Source organism: Sinocyclocheilus anshuiensis, unplaced genomic scaffold (assembly GCF_001515605.1).
Source record: "Sinocyclocheilus anshuiensis isolate Anshui unplaced genomic scaffold, SAMN03320099.WGS_v1.1 scaffold2060, whole genome shotgun sequence".
Classification (NCBI taxonomy): domain Eukaryota; kingdom Metazoa; phylum Chordata; class Actinopteri; order Cypriniformes; family Cyprinidae; genus Sinocyclocheilus; species Sinocyclocheilus anshuiensis.
The window spans coordinates 184,848-206,702 of NW_015551163.1; the positions used below are offsets into that span (position 1 = coordinate 184,848).

Below are 21,855 nucleotides of genomic sequence, written 5' to 3' on the forward strand. Positions count from 1 at the left end.
GTAAAGAAATTACATACTTCAGCTTTAATATATTTAGCAGATGTTCTTTGCAGTGTTTTGTAAAAGGATTCAGACTCTTTCTTCACATTGAATTATAAATTCATTTGAGTTTTTGTTAAATATTTTTTTGGGAAAGATGCTGTTACGCATTTGTATTTAGCCCTGTGTACTGGACGCTCTGGGATATTTAATTGACTGCTGAACATTTAAGGGAGCTAACACTGGATAAAAATGACTTGATGCTGTTATTGCAGTAAAAGGAAACTGTATCATATATTAATATGTGGGGTTAAAAAAATAAAATAATGCAAAAAACTGTTTCCTAATGAAATTCTACCTTATTTGTGATTTAGTTTAAAGGTAAGACTGGTATACTAGTTGAATTGGTAAACTGGTTGAAACTCAAAGGGAATTGATGTGTATAATATGAAAATTATGTTTTTGTATGTGTAAGTGTGCATTCAGTGACTGAATGATTTAAATCCATGTTTAATGAAGCACATTTCCCATGCTGCACCTGTGTTAGGAGCGTCTGGTCTTGTCGGTGCTGCCGCGCTTTGTAGTGCTGGAGATGATTAACGACATGACCAATGTGGAGGACGAGACCCTACAGCACCAATTTCACCGCATCTACATTCACCGCTATGAGAACGTGAGGTAATTTCTTCCATTGTGGTACAGTCATCATGAATAGAACAGAAGAGAATCAAATGGAATTGAATCAGTCATCCGCCATTAAGGCTCGGTCACCCATCATTCCGGCTCAGTTACCCGCTCCGCTGTTATGTCTCAGTCATCCTCAGTCACTCTCTTTTATAACCCAAACAAGTAGCCCAGTACAGCACAGTCAGTCACCATAAGAGCACCAAATAGGCTCTGACTGGCCCCAAAAATGGCAGTTCATGGCCGTGTGAGCCAAAATGAAGCCACTTTGGCCACCCCTTAAATTGTGTTATATAGTATATGTAATAACATAAACGCATTCAGAATGATCGCAGACAGAATACTTGCTTACCGAGGTTGCATTTATTTGATCAGAAATACAGTAAAACGGTAATATTGTGAAATATTACAATCTTAAACAAATGTTTTCTATTTTACTGTATTTTAAAATAGAATTTATTCATGTGTTCTTGTGAATTATTAGCAGCCATTACCCCGTCTTCAGTGTCACATGATGCCGATTTGGCGCTCAGGAAACATTTCTCATTATTATCAATGTTGAAAACAATTGTACTGCTTAACATTTTTGTTGAAACTGTGATTTTTTTTTTTTTTTATTCAGGATTTTGGATAAATTGAAAGTTTAAAAAACAGTATTTATCTAAAATATAATTTTTTTGTATCATTATAAATATTTTTACTGTCACTTTTGATCAATAATAAAAGAAATTGTACTAACCCTAAACATTTTAACAGTAGCATAGCTTGCATAGCTATTATATTTAAACTTATTAGTACAATTATCTTATATATTTAGGAAGTTTTGCCTGTTTATCTCACATTAAAATTCACTGATTGCCTGTAAAATGTTTGGGAAAATTGTTGTGATTTTTCCAGCTGATCTGTGTGCATGTGTGTTTTGTGCAGTATTCTCTTTGCTGATGTGAAGGGCTTCACCAATCTTTCCACCACACTCTCCGCTCAGGAACTCGTTCGAATGCTCAACGAACTCTTTGCACGCTTTGACCGACTGGCACACGTGAGTGATCTAACACACATACATTACAATCTGTAAGCCACATCACAGCGTCATTTGGGGTATAAAACATGTAATAGTTCTTGAAATAGCAGATGGAAATTAATTAAGGCATGGTGTTATTTTTTATCTCTCTGGATATTACAGCCTGTGGCTTACGTTTATTTAATATTGTTTGCTTGATATCCAAGTGTTGCCTGAAATGCTATGGTTCGATAAGAAGGTTACCTTGACATTTATATCAGTTAGCACTTTTAAGTTTGAGGAGTTCTTCTAGTTAGGCATTACATCTCATGTTTTCAGCGCATATTCATTTCAGAGCTCTTAATGCACAGGAAATACAGTGAAAATGCACTGTAAACCAATTAATCGACACAAGTCTTTTGCAATATGTTTGTCTGAACTATAAAAACAGATGTTTGTTGGGCTTAATGGAAATCAAACTGAATTTTCTATTCTATTCTATAGACTAAATCCCAATGAGTTGAACATTTCATAGTTACTCCTTGAGCTTTGGGTTCTGTGTAGATAAACTACCATTAGGATGTAAATACACCATCTGCATTGGTTTATTGCACTGCATTTGTATGACTTTCTTCTGTGGGACACAAAAGAGGAGATTTTGAAGAACTGTTTTTGTCCATACAATTCAAGTCAGTGGTGGGTTCAAAACAACACTGAACCCCAGTTGACTTGCATTGTATGGACAAAAAAACAAACAGAATTTCTTCTTGAGAAAGCTATACAGGTTTGGAACGATATAAGGGTGAGTAAATGATGATAGAATTTTCATTTTTGGCTACCTATCCCTTTAAGTCATTGTCATTCAACAAACCACCTTTCATGTAAATTATGCTTATTTTAGTGCTTTATTCACATAAGTCAGCGCTGTTTATCTCAGAAAATTGCAGTTACACTGCTGCTTCGCTTGCACATATTTATTGCAGGATGTGTGAAACAAAGACAAGTGTTATGTTTGTGTGCCAAGGGCAGTTCCAGCATATCTTGGCTTGGCGTTTATAGTGGCACCAGATAAGCTGAGTTCAGTTAGAGTACAGAGGAGATTGAAATATTTGCCAGCTCACCCTCCTTCATGTCCTGCAGTGCTAAATGCCTGTTGCAAAAGTCACATAAATAAAATCGTTGTGACCGCGTCCCCAACATTAATGACATTGATTTATGAGTGTGTGTGTGTGTTAGCGCAAGGGTACAACTGTCAACAGCTAGTGAACATCTTGATAGCTGCCCTTGGAAGAAAGAACAATATTAGTTACATGCGTATATATGGGCAGATTGATTTTGTGTTTTTAACAAATGTGTTTTTTGTTCTGTTGTTCAGACTGGAGAAGGAAATAAATGCATTATGAAGAATATTAAACTCCATCCTCATTCTGCAACTCTCCAATAATCATATTCATGAGTCAGTATAATAATCATTGGAGATTAACCAACCATAAAGTGGCTTGCTGATGCATAATGCAGATATTCAAATGTGGCATATGTGTGCTTGCAGATGGTTGTATCAGTATGTCATATTTAAATATCCTTGTGTCCTTGTGCGTGTTTGTGTGAATCTGCAGTCACACTCATGCGAGCAGGCCTGGTGTGGTATTAAATTCTGCAGCAGTTTATCGTAATGAACAGTGTTAATTTTCTCTCCCAATGGCAATGTTTATTTAGAGATGTCATATGTGTGCGGTTAGTGCTGTACTGGTTAACTGTGTGGTTGAGCTGTCGCCTTCAACATTTGCCTACATAATGTTTTTGATTGTTTGTGACATGCCACACCCTGACAACACTTTGAACTCCAAAGATCACGTCTTACACTAGCATTATCTTCCATAAATCTGTCTTGCTCTCTTGCTGTCTGTCTCTCCCTAGCTCTTTCTTTTTCTTCTACAGCCTCACATTACCTAATGGGAAATGTACATTAACACTTTTGTTACTTGACATGATCTAAGCGTGTGATGTAGAAACACCAAACATCTGACAAAAGTTGGTATATTTTTCAGTGCTCGCAAAATTTCTAAATCACTGGTAGCCCTTCGGGCAGACATTCTTCAGATTTTGGTAGCCCAAAATGAATTTAAGTTGCCCGAATAAAAAAAAAAAAAAAAAAAAGACATCGGCTTAACTTCACTGCAGACAAATCGGCATGATTAAAAACTTCATTGATCGCTTTTTTTCTTCAAATAACAAGTCAAGAGAGTAGGGGTGCAACGGATCACAAAACCCACGGCTCGGATCATATTGCATTATCATATCAGATTTTGAGTCACAGATTGGATCATTTTGCAGATGAGCAAAACAAATATGGTTCTTTATTATTTAAATAGCAGAATACTTCTTTGATACCACAGCAAAAACTAGTAGCATATAGGGATGTAACGATTCACTCAACTCACGATGCGATGCGTTTCACGATACTGATTTCACAATATAATTTTCTCACAATTATTCTTTTTAACAAAATGAGATTTAAGACAAATTATAAATGATAAATAAAAAAAATGCTGCACATTTCTTTGTGAAATTGAAATATGTCAAATAATAAAACTATAACTTGACATTTTTAAACAAATCCCAAATAAAATAAATAATACAAATAAAATAAATCTCTTCATATAAACAAACTAAGGCTTTGGCTGTGCTTTTTCCATTTAAAATCAGAGGCAACCACTGCATTTTAATCATGATCCAAACAAAGATGCTAAATACATGTTATTTAGATTGCAATTAGTTTCGAAATTAAGCAAAAACAGAATGGTTGATTTTAGCTTTGTGAATGAGATGCAAATGTCACTCTCTGACAGCAGGTGGCACTTATGGAACAGCAGGTGTTTATAGGCTGATTTTGTGAGCCCTGTTTTTTAGACTTGTGCCACGGAAATACCGGAAATAATGTTTTTGGACATGTACCCTGTTGTGCCATGATATTCATTGAAGTACTGTATATTGGAGTGTCATATTATTAATACTTTTATTCAGCAAGTGTGCATTAAATTGATCAAAATTGACAGTAAAGATATTTGTAATGCCTTAGAATTTAGATTTTTATTTCAAATAAATGTTGTTCTTTTGACTTTTCTATTCAGAGAATTCTGAAAAAAGTATCACAGTTGCCACAAAAATATTAAGCAACACAACTGTTTTAAACATTTATAATAATCAGAAATGTTTCTTGAGCACCAAGTCAGAATATTAGAATGATCATGTGACACTGAAGACTGGAGTAATGACTGCTGAATATTCAGCTTTGCATCACAAGAATAAATTACATTTTAAAATAGATCAAAAAAAGAGTTTTTTTATCAGTGATAATATTTTAGAATATACTGTTTTGTTTTGTTTTGTTTTTTGATCAAATAAATGCACCTTGGTGAGCATAAGAGACTTTTTTCAAAAACACAAAAAATCTTACTGATCCCAAGCTTTTGAACAGTTGTGTGTATATATAAAATACCATGGTATTATCATCTGCTACCATCAATGTTACTACAGTACTTTTTCCTTAAGGCTCAATCCAACTAAGAGCAGGTTCAAGTTTAATTTAATGGGTTATTTATTAGCATCATGCTGTAATGTTGATGTTTTGAGTATGGAGTGTGTTGTTACACTAGCATTTAATGCTAGTTTCTATGTTTATATCCATTAAATTGGCCCACGGTTTGGTATTGATTATGTAAAAGGCATTCACTTAGCCTTCAGATTAGCATTAGTGCTTCAAACATGCTATCATGAGACAGTCCAGAGCTAATCGAGCTGTAGGTGGTGTTTTTAGCGACTGACAAATGACAGTTACGGGCGTAATGACTCTTTGTTTCCATACAGCCGTTTACTGAGCTGTGAAAAGACGTTAATACGGCAGTAGGCATGAGTAATGGATCTCAGAGAGACCGAATGAGTGAGTGGCGGCCTTATAATTACCACCCTCTCTGAGCTCTACACAAAAACCTGGCAGGCTGAGAGATAACTACCATAGATAGAGTCTGCAGTGGAAATTATAGGGTAATTGTGGTTATAAATGCTCGAACCCTCATACATCCCTTTCACACACTGTAAGATGTGAAACTGTGCAACTGTTACATTAAGCAGCTAATTCTACCTGATCTGACCCTTAATTACTTTTATTGGGATAACTTAATGTATTTTGATTGATTCAGATGTAATAAATAAAAATATTGTCAACAGTTTGTAAAAAATGTAAAACTGTCTTCTCCTTTTCCTCTAAGGAGCATCATTGTCTGAGGATCAAGATACTGGGGGATTGTTATTATTGTGTTTCTGGCCTTCCCGAGCCTCGACTGGATCATGCCCACTGCTGTGTTGAGATGGGCCTCAGCATGATCAAAACCATCAGGTAATGGTGAAACGTTTCATGTTTTATACTGCCAGCCAACACTAAATAATTGATTTAATATTTCAGTAAGCATGTTATGTTCCAAGAGCAAGATGTTATTGCTCAAGTTATTGACCAGATTGCTGAGAAATTGTATTGCTTAAATAGACACAAATGAGAGAGTTGTTGACATAGTAGAGTATATATCTATAAAATGAATGTGTATATAATAGCTCAGTGCTCAGGAGACACATGTAAGAGTACTAGGAGGAATGTTCACCCAAAATTAAATTCTGACATAATTACTCACCTCCATATCATTCCAAACATGTACAACTACATGGAACACAAATCATTTCTGAAGATTTTCCTTGCCATTCTTTTAATTTAATAAAAGTGAGTAAAGAACGGGGGTCATTCAAGCTCAGAAATGACAAAAAGCATCTTAAAAGTTATCTATTTGACTCATACACTGTATTTAACATCTTCTGAAATCATATACTATAACTTTTTGTGGTGAACAGACTGAAATTTAAGCCATTCAATGATTTTCAACTATCTTGACATCCACCATACTATAACTGTCCTTATTAATGCGAGAAGTAATAATGCACAAAATTGAATCGTTCTATTGAGTCGTATCAATAATGAATCAGTTGATCCAGTTCACAAAGCTTGTCTGAATTATTTGAATCATGAATCAGACTGATCTTGTTTTCGAGTTCAACTAACTGACTCAACAATCACAGTGGTAAATGGCCCACTTGAGTGGAAGATCGTAAGTGAATAATAACTTGAAAAGTTGTCAAGTGTGCATGAGTTGTATGGACTAGTTTTAAGATTCTTTTATGGAACTTTTTGAAGCTTGACCTGTCCCTAACTACTCAACCAACCAACCATCATATTATTTAATTTCTCATTTTTGTGTTCCACTGAAGAAAGTCATAACCAATTGGTGATGACAAGAGTGCAAGTAAAGGGATATAATTTGCTATGCTTCTTTCCTATAGGTTGCCAAATTGGGGAAAGGAACTCACAAAATGAGAAATAACGTTAATATCTGCCTCACAGGTTGTATTTGAGTTTGTATGAGGTATTATTAGCACTATTTTAAAACAATGGAAGTCTATGGTATGTCTGTAGTAAGGTAAAGTGAGTAAAGTAAATGACAGATAGGGAGAGGCCACTAGACCAGTTCTGTTGACCCTTAATAGAGGCTAGATAGCAGATGAGAGGCCCTTGTTCCATAGGTGTGTATGTGTGTGCTCCACTAGAGTGAGTGCTGTCAGATATCACGGCACTCACACTACCACTCAACACACACACAGCAGTGACAGTGTGACCTCGATTCCTCTTTTTATAAACAGTCACTTACTTCTGCCTGTTACCCCATTCAGGAGTAATAGTATGATGTGCATTTCAACTTGCCTGTAAAATCAGTGTGAGTTATCTAGCTCAACAGTTGTTTAGCGGCACCATTACAGAATTGCAACACAGCTAGCTAGCTATCCATCCTAAACTTTTTGTATTTGTATGTTTAGGTATGTGCGCTCACGAACAAAGCATGACATAGACATGCGCATCGGCATCCACTCTGGCTCAGTTCTTTGCGGAGTTCTTGGTTTGCGGAAATGGCAGTTTGACGTCTGGTCTTGGGATGTCGACATAGCCAACAAACTGGAGTCAGGGGGAATACCTGGGTAAGATACACACGTGCACACAAAAGCTCTCTTTTGTGATTAAAAAGTAAGGGAAGTACAGTGGGATTATCCAGTTGCCCTCAAATATGCTCGACTGTGATAGAAAAGAGATATTTTATGGACACCTTCTCTCTCTTGTGTAACTGTGTGGGCGGAAATTAAGTGAGTTTTTGTTTATTCTCATTTTGAAAAAGGTGCTTTGTTTTGGATGTGTGAGATGAATCTGTAGTTAATTTCGACTCCCTCAGGAGGATCCACATCTCTAAAGCGGCTCTAGACTGTCTGAACGGTGATTATGAGGTGGAGGAGGGTCAAGGTAAGGACCGTAACGACTTCCTGCGCAGGCATAACATCGAGACCTTCCTGATCAAGCAGCCAGAGGAGAGCTTACTCACACTACCGGAGGACATCATGAGAGATTCCACCAACCAATCAGATCACAGAACGTCTAACACTTCCTTCACGGAGGGAACATGGAGCCCTGAACTTCCCTTCCATAACATAGTGGGCAAACAGAATGTGAGTGCAGTACACATACAAGCAAACAACCAAACAAGCACAGTTAAGAAAACACACATTAACACAACCTCAGCGATTTTGAACCTCAAACACAGCAGGCAAATGGAGCTTAAATTGAGGCTCTGTATCTGTTTACTGCGCCTGTTTTTCATTTCAGTGTGAGCTTCTGATTTATTTCCACATCTCTCCATTTTCTCTCATGTTCGTCCTGCATGGTTTTTGTATTGTTTGGTTGTTCTGGATTGTTGTGTGTATTTACTTCATAACCTATATGGTGATCTGGTCTGTAAGTGCACATGTAAGGTGCCATTCACAGAAAATATTTTTGCATTCCACAGTGCTGCATTTCCATTGATTTTCTATGTAAATATGCGTTAGATGGACATCTTTGACATCTTTGTATGAAGACTATTTTTCCAGTCCTTTGCCCTGCGTCTTTCTTGTGAATGGCCCCTAACTGTTTTTCTTTACATGAAGATTCTTATTTAAGATTTTAGATGTGCTACACCCAGTAGACCTGTAGTCACACTAAAGTTAGAGATGTAGACAACTACTCAGCTGTAGTGGCTCCCCTTGGATGGATTAAATGTAAATATATATGCTCCGAAAACACTGTTTCTGTCGTGCAGGTTTGGTAACCCATTACAACACTTTTCCTGCCCAAATGTTAATGTAACAAACAATGAAAAAGAAGTGTACAAGCAGAATTCTCTAGATCTCTGTAAAATGGCTCATGTTGCAAATTCATTTTAAATGTTCTTAGTGCTGTTGGACAGCTATAGTGCTCTAGAAGGTCTCAGGACTGTAGGGTAAAGGGTAATGTTCTAAAAGGCTGTCTGGACTGTTGGTTAAGGACAGTGTTCTGAAGGGCTGTTAGGGATAGATGGTGTTCTAGAAGGTCCTCAGGCAATAGGAAGAAGGTTCAAGAAGGTTTCAAATGCTGTATAAAAGGGGCACTGTTCTAGAGCACAGCACAATAGGGTTCTCAAGGCTATAGTGTGTGGAAAGTGTTGTATTGGGTTCTCAAGACTATAGCGTAAAGACAGTGTTCTAGAGGGTTCTAAAACTAGGGTTCTAGATTCTCTAGACTTTAGGGTGGGGTGGGGACAGAGTTCTGTAGAGCTGGGACATTGCCAATGTGGTTTTCACATTTGTTTCATAAAGAATATGTTCTAACTGATTCTTTTTTCTTTTTCTTTTTTCTTTTTTCTTTTTTTCAAGGCTGCAGGGTAAGGACAGTGTTTGTGTGGGCTCACAAGTCTGGAAACAGAGTTCCAGTGAGTTCTCAAGGATTAAAGGCAATAATGGTGTTCTTGCAGGTTCAGGGCTGTATGATGGGAACAGAGTTCCAGTGTTCTAGTGGATTCTCTAGGCTGTAAGATGAAGGCAGTGTTCTAAAGGGTTCTCGAGGTTGAAAGGTTGGGCCGGTGTTCGAGTTGGTTCTTAGGGTTGTAGACGGGAATAATGTTCCAATGAGTTCTCAAGGCTATAATGTAAAGAGTGTTCTAAAATGTTCTCAAAGTTGTAGATTATGCACAATGTTTAAAAGTGCTTTCGATACTTTTGGACAGGGATCTTGTTCTAGTGGATTCTCAAGACTTTAAGGCTGGGACAGGGTTCTGGAGGGACCTCGAGGCTGTAAGTCAGGGGGGTTATTCCAGCTGTTTTTCAAACTTGTGGTGTAGGGACTGTGTTCTAGCTGATTCTCAAAGTAGGTTGGAAGGGACCATGCTTTAGAGCAAGAGTGTCAAGCTCAGCTCCTGGAAGGCCACTGTCCTGCACAGTTTAGCTCCAGCCAGCTCCAATACACCTATCTGGAAGTTTCTAGCACTCCTAAAGACCTTGATTAGCTTGATCAGGTATGTTTAATTAGGGTTGGAGCTAAACTTCAACAGGAGAGTGGCCCTCCAGGAGCTGAGTTTCACGCCCCTGTTTCAGAGTGTTCACAAGGTTGTAAGATAAAGACACTATTCTTCTAGATTCTCAAGGTTGTAAGATGGGGACAGTTTTTTGGAGGGGTTCTCAAGGCTGTAGGGTGGGAATAAGTGTTAGAGTGGCTTTTCAAGGCTATAGGGTGGGCACTGTGTTCTGGAGGGTTCTCAGGGCTGAATGGCTCACAACAATGTTCTAGAAGGTTTTCGTGGCATGTGCAGTTGATTATGATGCAGAACTCTCTTGGTGTGGGCCGAGTTGCCAGGCTGTTGCTATGGTGACGTGGTTAACATAAGGGAATGTTGTCTTTGATTAATGCGGGGCTTTTGTTGCCTTTGTCATGCAGTCATCTTAACACATCAAAGAGCTCTCACTGTATGACTGGCAGGGCAACCAGCCAATTACACATCAGCTGAGAGCACAAGCTTTCACGTTGATTAGACGTGTGTGTGTGTGTGTGTGTGTGTGTGTATGTCTGAGCTATTCTAGATGTGTTCAAACAGAAGTATGCTGACATGTTCATGTGTGTAAGATTATAGGGCTGGTCTCCATGACAACAGGAATGTCTGTAAGGCAGTAACAGGATTCTTTTTCTCCTTCACGCTCCGTTTATCCCTCCCTCTCTCTCTCCTCTTTCATCTGATGTTCTTTTCTTCTCCTTTATCTCACATCCTCTCCCTCTCTCTTCTCTGTCTCCCTGTTCAGGCTTTTCCCTCAGTGACGCATTGCAGCCACAGTGTGTGTGAGTGAGTGAATGTGTGTTTTAGTGAGTGTTTGGGTGTGCGTGTGCTGCCGAAGGGTGGTTCTGTTAATGGATTTAGTGTCTCAATCCTTGTGTTTTTGTGTGTAATCCAAAACGTCGTGGAGTTGAAAACATACACACACATGTGTGTATATAAACACTGCAACCTGAGAGTATTTCCTCCAGAGTTTAACATAGGCCTCGTCTTTTGTATTTGGTAGAGAAAGCATTTACTATTGATCAGCCAAAAAACCTCTGCAATGTCTGTGTTCCAAAATCAATAAATAAATCTAGATTAAAACATGGATCGAAATTTTGAGAGAACTACAGATTGGGAAGTCATTTTTTGCTCTCCAGGTTGAAAGCTGTATATTACTGAAATGTGAATAGGTGACTGAAGATCTAACCTGGCGTTTGTTTATTGGAGCTGAACATTTTACAGAAGAAGAAGAAGAGAAGTGCACCTCTCTTCTTTTATCATAGTATCCCTGACCCATGACTTCCTGCCATCTGACTACACTATTAAAAGCTATTTAAACTCCACCCCTATAAGCAATTTCAGGAAGCTTTGCTGCTCTCAAAAGCATCAGAGCTCTCAAAAGTTTTATTTCTCCACCTTTAGGATTATTGAGGAGAACTCAAATTGATTCTCCGACATCTCCACCCAGAAGCTTTTCCATCTCTTGTACTCCACCCAGATTTTTTTCGGTTTTATTCAGTTCATAATCTGATTAATACCTCAACCAGAATGGAAAACATTGATTTAAACCCCTTAGTCAGGAAAAAATCATATTCAGCTTGATTCAAAAGAAAGGGGTGTTGCAAATATAATCTGTTCACAGTGAGATTGAAAAGTACCTTGCATGCATCTGAATTGTAGTGCAAGAGCAATTTTTGATAGTTGTTGGAGGAGAAATGAGCATGAGGCTGATGAATGTGAATTGCTCTTTATACCCTCAATAAGTATAATTTGAAACATCAGGGGGCATGATTAATCATAATTGTATTAAATTGAAAGCCCCAGTTTTTACTAATAGAAACTACCTTTCAAAAGTCAGTAAGATTATTCAAATCTTTTTAAAAGGAAGTTTTATTCTATTACGCTAATTTGGTACTTAAGACAAATTTCTTAATATTATTAATATTGAAAACAGTTGTGCTGCTTGATATCTTAATATTAGGGTTATTTGATGAATAGAAAGTTCAAAAGAATCACATTTATTTGAAATAGAAGTAATCAATTTTGATCAATGTAATGCATCCTTGCTGAGAAACAAAATACTAATTTGTTTCAAAAACAAATTAGTGACCCCAAACATTTGAACGGTATACTGCTTTTCATTTGTATGTTGTTGTTTTGGCATTGCTGTATGACCTTGTGTAAAGAATAATGTTAAGCTGTTTAATATTGTGTCCAAGGCAGAACTATAATTGCTAGAGAGAATAAATCTTATTGAATATAGAATAGCTTGTAAGTTAGGTACATTGTTGTAGAACTAACATCTGATGAATGAAAAGTCCATATACAGGGCCCAAAAAAATATTTGGGCACTTAAGCCATGCTTAAAAATGTATGAACATTTGCAATAGTATTTAACTTTTTTATTGTCATTTTAGTGGATGTATAAAGTCAGTGCCCCTCGAGTTCACACAGGTGGAATGTGCCATTCCAAACCTAGGCTATATGACTTTTTCTACAGTAGACCACAAAATGAGATAACAATTTTCATTTTTGGGTGAACTGCTCCTTTAATTGCCACAATGCTTTTGGGGCCACTGTATACAGTATATATATTATACATTTTTGGACAGAACAGCACCTTGTCTACGTATGTTTGTGTGCGAATAGTCCATTGTGTATGTATGAGAGTGAGTCTGTGTGCAAGTTTTGTATTCCTCTAGATGACTCACGGCTCACAGTGACCACAGCTCCAGCTCATGGCACAGATGATAGTCCTCTTTAAAAGATACTTTCAGCGGTCAAAACAAAATCAAACGTCTTTGTCAGATCCTGTTTATGCAATATCCTCTGCTAGTCATCCTTCCATTTGACCTCCACCCCTGTGCTGACATTTCCGTTGTTAAATACGCTCAAATACAAGTTCACATTTGTGACATATATGGTTGATACTGTGTTTGCTGCAAAGAAATGTGTTTGGTGACCCACACACATGGAGGTCTTCTCCCATTCTTCCATGTAATAACTTTTGACAGCATGATGCTTCTAAAACAGCCATCTTGACACAGGTTGGTTGATTCTGTCAGGTTTGAACTAAGCATCTGTCAATTGGGTTTTATGAATAAGCAAGAGCCACCATTCAAGGGACATGTTCAGAAGATGAAATATAAAAAAATACACATTTTATTCAGTTCTACTGTTAATAAGAAACATGACAATTTTATTGTGCAATATTTTTGTGCTAATTAAAGTATTGAGTGTTTAGCTTAGCAACTTGCAAATATTATACTCTGTTTTGCTAACATTTTGCCCTATTTTGTTTGGAAGTCTATTTTCACACAAAGTTGACAGACTAGTTGGCTGAATTAGCTAGTTAGACATTATTAAAGTCTCACTTTGCATTAGTCAAGTCTCACTTTACGTGTGGTGCACTGATTGTTTGGGTGTGTGAGTTTGTTTGCATGGGCATTACTGTCTATATAGGACCACTTAGGATGTCTAATGTAAACAGTATAAAAAAACACTAGAATTTGGAACAGAGCCATGGTGTAGCCAGTCTGAGGTAATGTTTTGCAGGTCATGTAAGGTTGCCTTCCTTTTCTTGTACAGTCATCAGGTTTAGTTGAGTGGCCTGAACTTAGCCAGGTCCTATTCATGCCATTTTTCATTTATGTCCTGATGTCGTACAGTGCGTTTAAGGCTAGTGATATCTTTGATTAACCTCTGTCCTCATATATGAACCTCTCAGCTATTTGTTGTTGATCTTGTGTCAGGCTGTATTGTACAGGTGTTTACTAGGGGTGAGATGCATGACCAAAATCCTGTGTCAGGGTATGATAAATTTATATCATGATATAGTTATTTTTTTCTGGAAATTCAACCTCCAAATGTTACATAATTTAAACATTTTAAAAGGAAAGGGACATTATCTTTTCTTTTCTTTTTTTTACGTTTTTATTTATTTCATTGCACCCATCTAAATTGCTCCCATTATTATCAACCAATCTGTTTATATTCGAAGCATATATATGTGACATTTTTCAAAATAGACTAGATTTGTCTTGGTATTGGACTGGGATCGGTTCACATTGGATGATGTAAAAAGCTTTGACATGTACTGCATAACACAAAAGTTGCTGAAAAAATAGCTTAAATAGGTCAAATGATAAAGGCTTCTTTCCTCATCCAAGGTGGTCTGCCACCATCAATCCACCTGGTTTTAACTGAATTTTCCAGCAGAAAGAACTAACTGGAACAGCCTCATATTCTGATACTTAAAATATCTGATATAAAAGGTCCGGCTTTCCGGCATTAAGGCAGTGGAATTTTTAGGCGTTGAAATAGTGTGTAGATTTTCTAGATCCACTCTAAAAGATGGGCTGAGCTGTAGGCAGTTAGAAAAGCCTATTACTTACAGTCCAGAGCATTTGCTGTACAAAAAAATAATCATGTTATGTGCAAGTGGTGTGTGTGTGTGTGCGCGTGTGCGCGTGCGTGTGTGCGTGCTTGGCTGTCGTTTGGGGACAAAATTGTCATGAGAAGTGAACTAAATGATCTGGCAAAACCTCCACTGGAGATGTTGTATGTGTGAAAACAGTTCATAAATAAATTAAATAATGCAAAAGTTTTCTTTTAGGCATAGAGTTTGGGTTAATATATATTTAATTATAATTAGCCTTATATAAAAAATTGTATGTGTGTAATTTGTCCTCATTTAGCTAAGTAAACGTGCATGTGTTTGTGCTGTCATTTTCTAATGTTTCTTTGATTTTCATATATTCATGTTGTGCAGAGCTCTTGGATGAACAGATTCACACCAATACACACACACTCTCTTAGACTCATGGGCGCTGCATGTGCTTTTCCTCTGTAGACTCTGGCTGCACTCACACGTCACTCCATTAACCTGCTCCCCAACCACCTGGCTCAAGCCCTGCATGTGCGCGCCGGCTCACAGGAAATTAACGCTCGCATGCAGAGCGCCATCGCCCTGCGCAGCGGGGACAAGCTCCGCCAAGAACATATCTCCCCCTTCTCTCTCACCTTTAGAGAAGCACTGCTGGAGCACAAGGTAGCCTGCTCCCATCTTCCAGCCATCCTGTCCTCCCTCTCTGCTCTCTCACTCTCTCTTTTTTGCTATATTTTTGTTTTGGAGGTGCAAGAGAAGGAGGCGAGAGAGTGTTTTTGTCATGAGTAAACTAAAGGACGTTATGTGCCAGCAATAGCAGTCAATACTTTCTAGAACATGCACAGCAGTTTAAAATGTTCTCAATTACTATATCCCATCCTAAAAAAACAAGTTAAGGAGGTCCAGCTGTTTTTAGAACATGGTAGCTGCTTTCGTTGGTCCAAGATGGTCAACCGGATGGACCAACAATCTAGACCAATTTGCACCATATTAACGATCATCTGCCACCAGTTTTAGTTGGATTTTCTAGGAGGAGTGATGACACTTCTGAAACCACTACAAAGCAGTTATGGACTTCACTTGAACGGATATTTCTCCTCAAAACAAAATTCTGTTATTATTTTCGCTCTCATGTCCAAACAGCCTTTCGTCTGTGGAACGAAAAATGTTACATTTTAAAGAGTCTTCAAGTTCTTCAATATTCAATGACCGTTCATATATAGTGACCACAGCTTCAAAAAGGATTTTAAAAAAACCCAAAAGGTCATTTTTACGGAATGGTCTGAATGTTTCATTCACAAATCGTGATGCAGTTCTTGAGCTGTTAAACTGAGAACCGCTTTTAGGCCATTAGTCTGACAAAAAGGTTGTTTCCTGATCCGATCAGCAGGTTCTGACAAAGAAAAAGAGAGTGAATTTAAATCAACACTTAGGATATTGAACTGGTGAATTCAGCTGATTGGATTGGTCTCCAAATTGATTTGTTTTAATCACTGATGAACTTGGTTCATCATATGAACCTTAATTCTTCCTGATCAACTGGGATTGGCCCACAGACAGGCCTTCAGGTTACTCATGATCCACGACTATGCATATTTTTCATCTTAGATAAAAACGCTTTTTATTCAGCTTATTTGTCCCTCACCTCATTTCTGCTGGTTTGAGTTGACCTTTGCCCCCTGCTTGGCCTTTGACTTGGCCTGTGCCACTCTGTGCTTGGGTTTTTTGGTTTGCTACAGCTCTGACATCACACGTCCTCTCACTAACCCAATGAGCACAGGAGTTGTGTGTATATGTGTGTATGAGCGCCTACCCTGCTCTCTCCTATGTGGTTAGCATTGCTTTCATGGTGTCATTGTGGTCGTCATGTGAAGAGGAAGTTTTGTCCTTAATTTTCTGTGTGTGTGTGTGCATGTGTGTGTGTGTGTTTCCTCTACAGTATTCCCAGATGCGAGACGAGGTGTTTAAGTCTAATCTAGTGTGTGCCTTCATTGTTCTCTTCTTCATCACTGGAATACAGAGCTTACTTCCCTCAGCAAGGTAATTAATACACAAGTACATAAAGACACTGATGGCCATAACTACCACAGACATTGAGGTTGACACATGATCTATTTGGGTTTATACTGCATATAGTAGTCATGGATTAATATTTCCAGTAGTGTTCGATGTGGGTTTTTCAATGAAATTTGATCTTGAATATTTGATATTCGATTACTCCCACAAGAGCATCATATAATATGTGATCACTCATGTTTGTAGGATGGTCACTATGGTGATACAGTTCTCCGTCCTCATCTTGCTGCACTGTTGCCTTGTTGTCGTGACAACAGCGGAGGACTATAAGTGTTTGCCGCTGGTTTTGCGAAAAGCATGTTGCTGGGTGAACGAAACGTACGCTGCACGGAACGTTGTCATCTTCCTCTCCATCCTCATCAACTTTCTGGCTGCCATGATTAACATAGTGAGCAAACATTTTTATTAATTTTATTTTTAATATCATCTTTATACTCATGCAAATGTTACCGTGGATATATAAAGTTTTAATTTGTGAGCTGAACCAATTTAAACTCGAATTATAGACCCAATGTGGAGTATAAATTAATTTTTATTTATAGAGTCTAGTGATAAATTTGTACAAAAATCACTGGCCTATGACTAAAAAGAAGGCATGCACAATATATGGCTCAAAATCTGCAAAGGGGTAATTGAATGTAACAAATCATTTTTGGGTATTATAAAACATTCAAAATGCTTTTTGCGTAGTTCATTATACTTATTTTACAAAATGAAGTTTTATGGGACTATTTTGGGGCCTAACTAAATTACGTTACTCAAAGACCGACATATTTGGCTTGTCAAAAACATTCAGCTGTCATAAATTTGTTGACTTTTCAGAAACACAGAAGTGGTTTTGATGCACAAAGTTGTTTTTATTGTCTCTTATAACAAAAATATTTTATTTAAACCCATGAAAATGCAGATCCTGTAGTAAATAATAGTGAAAAATCACTTTTTAAAACTGTTGTTCCATTATTACCCCTTAGCAGATTTTGACTCATATCAATATCATATTGGTTATTGGCCGATATTAGAGTAATGTTTTTATTTAATAACTTCCAAAATTTTTACATTTAGATTACTTTTTTCCATCATCTAACACTCAAAGTTGATCTTCAAAAACACTAAGAACTTAATGACAGTTAAATTCCAAATAAAAATCTAATTTTCATACTGTATGTTATAACATTGTGATGCCTAAATTGCATGTAAAACATTTGATCTTAATTTTTAATATTTTTAATTTGATTTAATAGATATTGTCAGTTACTACTTTCAGTAGAATATTATATAAGCCATTTATCAGTTACAGCTATAGCACCTAAAGTTCTTGGAAATGTCATTATATTGCTCTTTCTACCGATAAATTCTCAAATGCAATCGATTGTCTAACATTAGCACTCTCTTTCTCTTTTATTGTAGCTTTGGTGTGATTTCGACAAATCCGGCTCATTCAGGAACCAGACGTTTAATGCATCTGCCTCAATCCCTGATATCTGCTTCTACCCAGAGGTCTTTTCATCCACCCTCTCACACAATCAGACCCACAGCTTATTGCCAGTTTCAGTCTGTTAAAAGGATTGATAGAATTCTAGCAAATGTGTAAACTGTTTAAAATCAATTAATTCACTGTACACAGAGCAATGGCGTATTAATGGTGATGTTGTCTGCCTGTTTATTGACAGTATTTCGTGTTTACTGGAGTGTTGGCTATGGTGACGTGTGCAGTGTTCCTCAGACTGAACTCGGTTCTGAAGCTGGCCATCCTGCTGATCATGATCGCTATCTACACAGTGCTGACAGAGGCCTTCTACACACCACTGTTCATCCGCTATGACACACTTACACTTAATCAGAGGTATGCAAACTCCCACATTGTGCCATTCAGAAGCCATTGAGGAACAAATTATAAAGAGCGAAATTATACATCAAACTTTAACTGTATGGATGTGATTGTGATGAATCAAGCAAGTTCGTAAAATGACGCGGACCAACTATAAGAGCAATAAATGTCTTGCTGTTTCTAAAGTAGCAGTCTGCGAGTGTTTTAATAGATTTCTGCAAGTTTTATGATTGACGTCACCCAGTCATAAATTTCTGTCTTCTGCCAAGCTCTTAATGAGAAGGACACGTCAAACTACGTCAGAAAGTAAATGTGGGTGGTGTGGCCTGGTGGTCAAAAGATTAGGTTGGCAACTGTAAATGTATAGGTTTTTAACCCTGCAAGGATTGCAAATACACTTCTGTGACTGCCTACATACACTGCCGAAAGTTTGGGGTCTGTAAGGTTTTTATTATTACTGTTATTATTATTATTATTATTCAGCAAGGCTGTATTAAATCAAGACATAAAGACATTTACAATGTAACTTAAGATTTGTATTTCAAACAAATGCTATTCTTTTGAACTTTCTATTAATCAACAGATCCTGAAAAAATAGTTTCCACAAAATTTTTAAGCAGCACAATTGTTTTAAACAAAAAATATTTCTTGAGCAGCAAAACAGCATATTAGATGACTGCAGTAATGGCTGCTAAAAAAAAATCAGCTTTGCCATCACAAGCAAAAAGTACCTTTTAAAATGGCATTAAATTTAGAAAACTTAATTCTATTTTAATATTAAAATAGAAAACAGTTATTTTAAATTATGGTAATATTTCACAATATTACAGTTTTTGCTGTATCTTTGATAAAAAAAAAATGCAGCCTTCATGGACATAAGAGACTTCTTTCAAGAACATTAAAAATCTTACCCCAAACTTTTAAACAGTTGTGTGTGTGTGTATATATATATATATATATATATATATATATATACATAGATAGATAGATATAATAATAATAATAATAATGTTTAGCCATAGATGCACAATAGTAATAATATACCAGTTATGAGATTTTCTTTTGTAACTGGTCAGAATATTATTTGTATTTATTTATTTGCTGATTAACAGCACTACAGAAGAAAAGTTACTGTGCATCAAGTTCTTCATTGATGTTCATCATTTTCACATGATATTGCAAAGGCACTTCAAAGAATACTGTGGTTTACCACCCAAAAAACATGGAAAAATTGGGGGGAAATATTTATATAATATGAAAAAAACTATTAAATTATTTGCATGTACTACTTATACAACATTGTTGCAGTGCTAAGATGTCTGCCCTAGTTATCATCATTGTGCACCATATTTACTCCATATTATTCCAGAGTTATTGTCCCTTATGAGAACTCTGTAAATCACTTAGATAAAATAAAACAAACCCGTCTACCAAATTACAACCTCTAAAGAAGAGCTAAACCTCTAAAGCAGAACCAAATCCTGAAAAAGACATTATAATCCACTTTCATAAAAAAATTAACATCTTTTTAATGTCAGGTATCATAAGTGTTTGAAAAACAGTGTACACTGTAATTAAGGCTCTTTATGACATTTATGACAGATGTTTGTCTTAACTAACTACACTCTGGACATTATAAATGTGCTGCAGAGCTCATGAGACTTTCTGTCCCGTTTCCCTGGTTACAGCAAAAGCTTCCTGGGAACCAAGGAAACGTCTCTGCTTCTCATGGCGATGTTCCTTTTAGCTGTGTTCTACCACGGCCAACAGGTAACAGAGGCGCACACACAATCGCTAACCTGACAGCGGATCAGGGGCCATTCAGTGCCTATTTTATAATGTCACGTTTCTAAGAAACGGCTGCAAGTTATTGGCTGCTTCATAAGGTCTCACAGTCAATATATAAAAGCCCTGGTCTCTCTCTGACGCACAGTGTGTGAAGCTTTTTAAGTTCACTCTTCTGATTGTTGTCTTTGATGCCGTAGATCAGTGGAAAGAGCCAGTCCGAGTGGTGATGAGCGAGAGAGAAAGAGAAATGGGTGCTGGGTTTGTGTAGGTGTGTGTGTGTGTGTGGTGTCGGCACCACTCTGATTAATTCTCACATATGATCGCAATGCTTTCTGCTTGTGCCATGTGTTGTGTCCAGCTATAAACTGCCTGTCCCCACATCCCCCCCATATGTATGGCAACAGCAGGTGGTAGCACTGGCACTGCTTGGCCTATGGATTGGGATTTGGCGTGTGTTTCTTGGACAGTGATTTGATCATTTCTTATTTATGCTCATTTTGGTGTGTGTGTCGGATGAATGAACAAGCACTCTGTCACTGCAGGTCAGTGAGGGTTTATTCTTCATATGCTGTTGTTTTTATGAGACATTAATTTGCATATACAGTGGAGTGCAAAGGTCTGAGAACACACTGAAAATCTGGGAATCAAAATTAAGTTTACAATAAAAAGTTTTCTGAAAGTTTTAGGATTTTGAAAAAAAAATAAGACAAAGAAATGTTGTAAAATGAGTCTAAAAATGTGAAAATTATGTAATTGTTTAATTGCTTCAACACTGCAAAAAAAAATCGTAATATTTAAAGGGGTCATATGATGCTGCTAAAAAGAACATTATTTTGTGTATTTGGTGTAATGAAATGTGTTAATGCGGTTTAAGGTTAAAAAAACACATTATTGTTTCTCCTCTATGCCCCGCCTTCTGAAACGCGCCGATTTTTACAAAGCTCATCGGTCTGATCGGTCTGAATGTGCTCTGATTGGCCAGCTATCCAGCGCGTTGTGATTGACCGAATACCTCAAGCGTGTGAAGCGTGTGATACGCCCCTCACCATACTGTGATGATGCCCTGTCAGGCCGGAGCGATGAATCAAAAACATGAAAACCCATTATAAATGAGGCATTCGTTGCATCCAGTGGGGACATAATTATGGATTATAATGACTTATACTGTCTTTTTACGCGTTGCATTGCATCGCGCCGCGTAAATATAAAACCATGTCTGCATTTGTGATCGGAGAAATGACAAACAACAAGCCCTACTCTACACTGCCCAAAAAACTAGCTTTAAATATATAAAATATAAAAACTCTTTAAATATAAAAAACGTACTTACAGTCTTTGAGTCAGAACAGCCGGCATTGTAGTCTACTCTACCAGGATCAGGAAACGGTCCTCCATAAAATGTGCTGCACACATCTGAATATTTGGATTAAACTGTTCTGGACCAGTGTTGTAAATACAACTTAACCACTGATTTCTAGTCGTGTCCATTTTTGGAAAGCCAAACAAAGTAGTTTCGCTTTCACAACGAAACACACAGCGTCTTCATGACATGGCGGCGGAAACAACAAAACTACAGCGAGAATAAAAGTTACGCCTTCTTTCTTTGCGTGAACATTTGGGCGGCGTTATGCAAATCTTCCCACAT

The 21,855-nt window shown here is 37.3% G+C and overlaps 1 protein-coding gene across 1 annotated transcript in view; it reads left to right on the forward strand.

The window, feature by feature from the left end:
* LOC107663336 (adenylate cyclase type 8-like) overlaps window positions 1-21,855 on the forward strand; it is a 63,735-nt gene that overhangs the window by 15,406 nt on the left and 26,474 nt on the right. Inside the window, exons 3-13 of the mRNA XM_016453543.1 lie at window positions 527-657; window positions 1,591-1,702; window positions 5,932-6,059; window positions 7,580-7,738; window positions 7,987-8,257; window positions 14,984-15,181; window positions 16,458-16,558; window positions 16,781-16,982; window positions 18,002-18,091; window positions 18,265-18,437; window positions 20,111-20,192. Coding sequence (XP_016309029.1) covers window positions 527-657; window positions 1,591-1,702; window positions 5,932-6,059; window positions 7,580-7,738; window positions 7,987-8,257; window positions 14,984-15,181; window positions 16,458-16,558; window positions 16,781-16,982; window positions 18,002-18,091; window positions 18,265-18,437; window positions 20,111-20,192 — 1,647 coding nt within the window. The remainder of the gene's footprint in view (window positions 1-526; window positions 658-1,590; window positions 1,703-5,931; window positions 6,060-7,579; window positions 7,739-7,986; window positions 8,258-14,983; window positions 15,182-16,457; window positions 16,559-16,780; window positions 16,983-18,001; window positions 18,092-18,264; window positions 18,438-20,110; window positions 20,193-21,855) is intronic.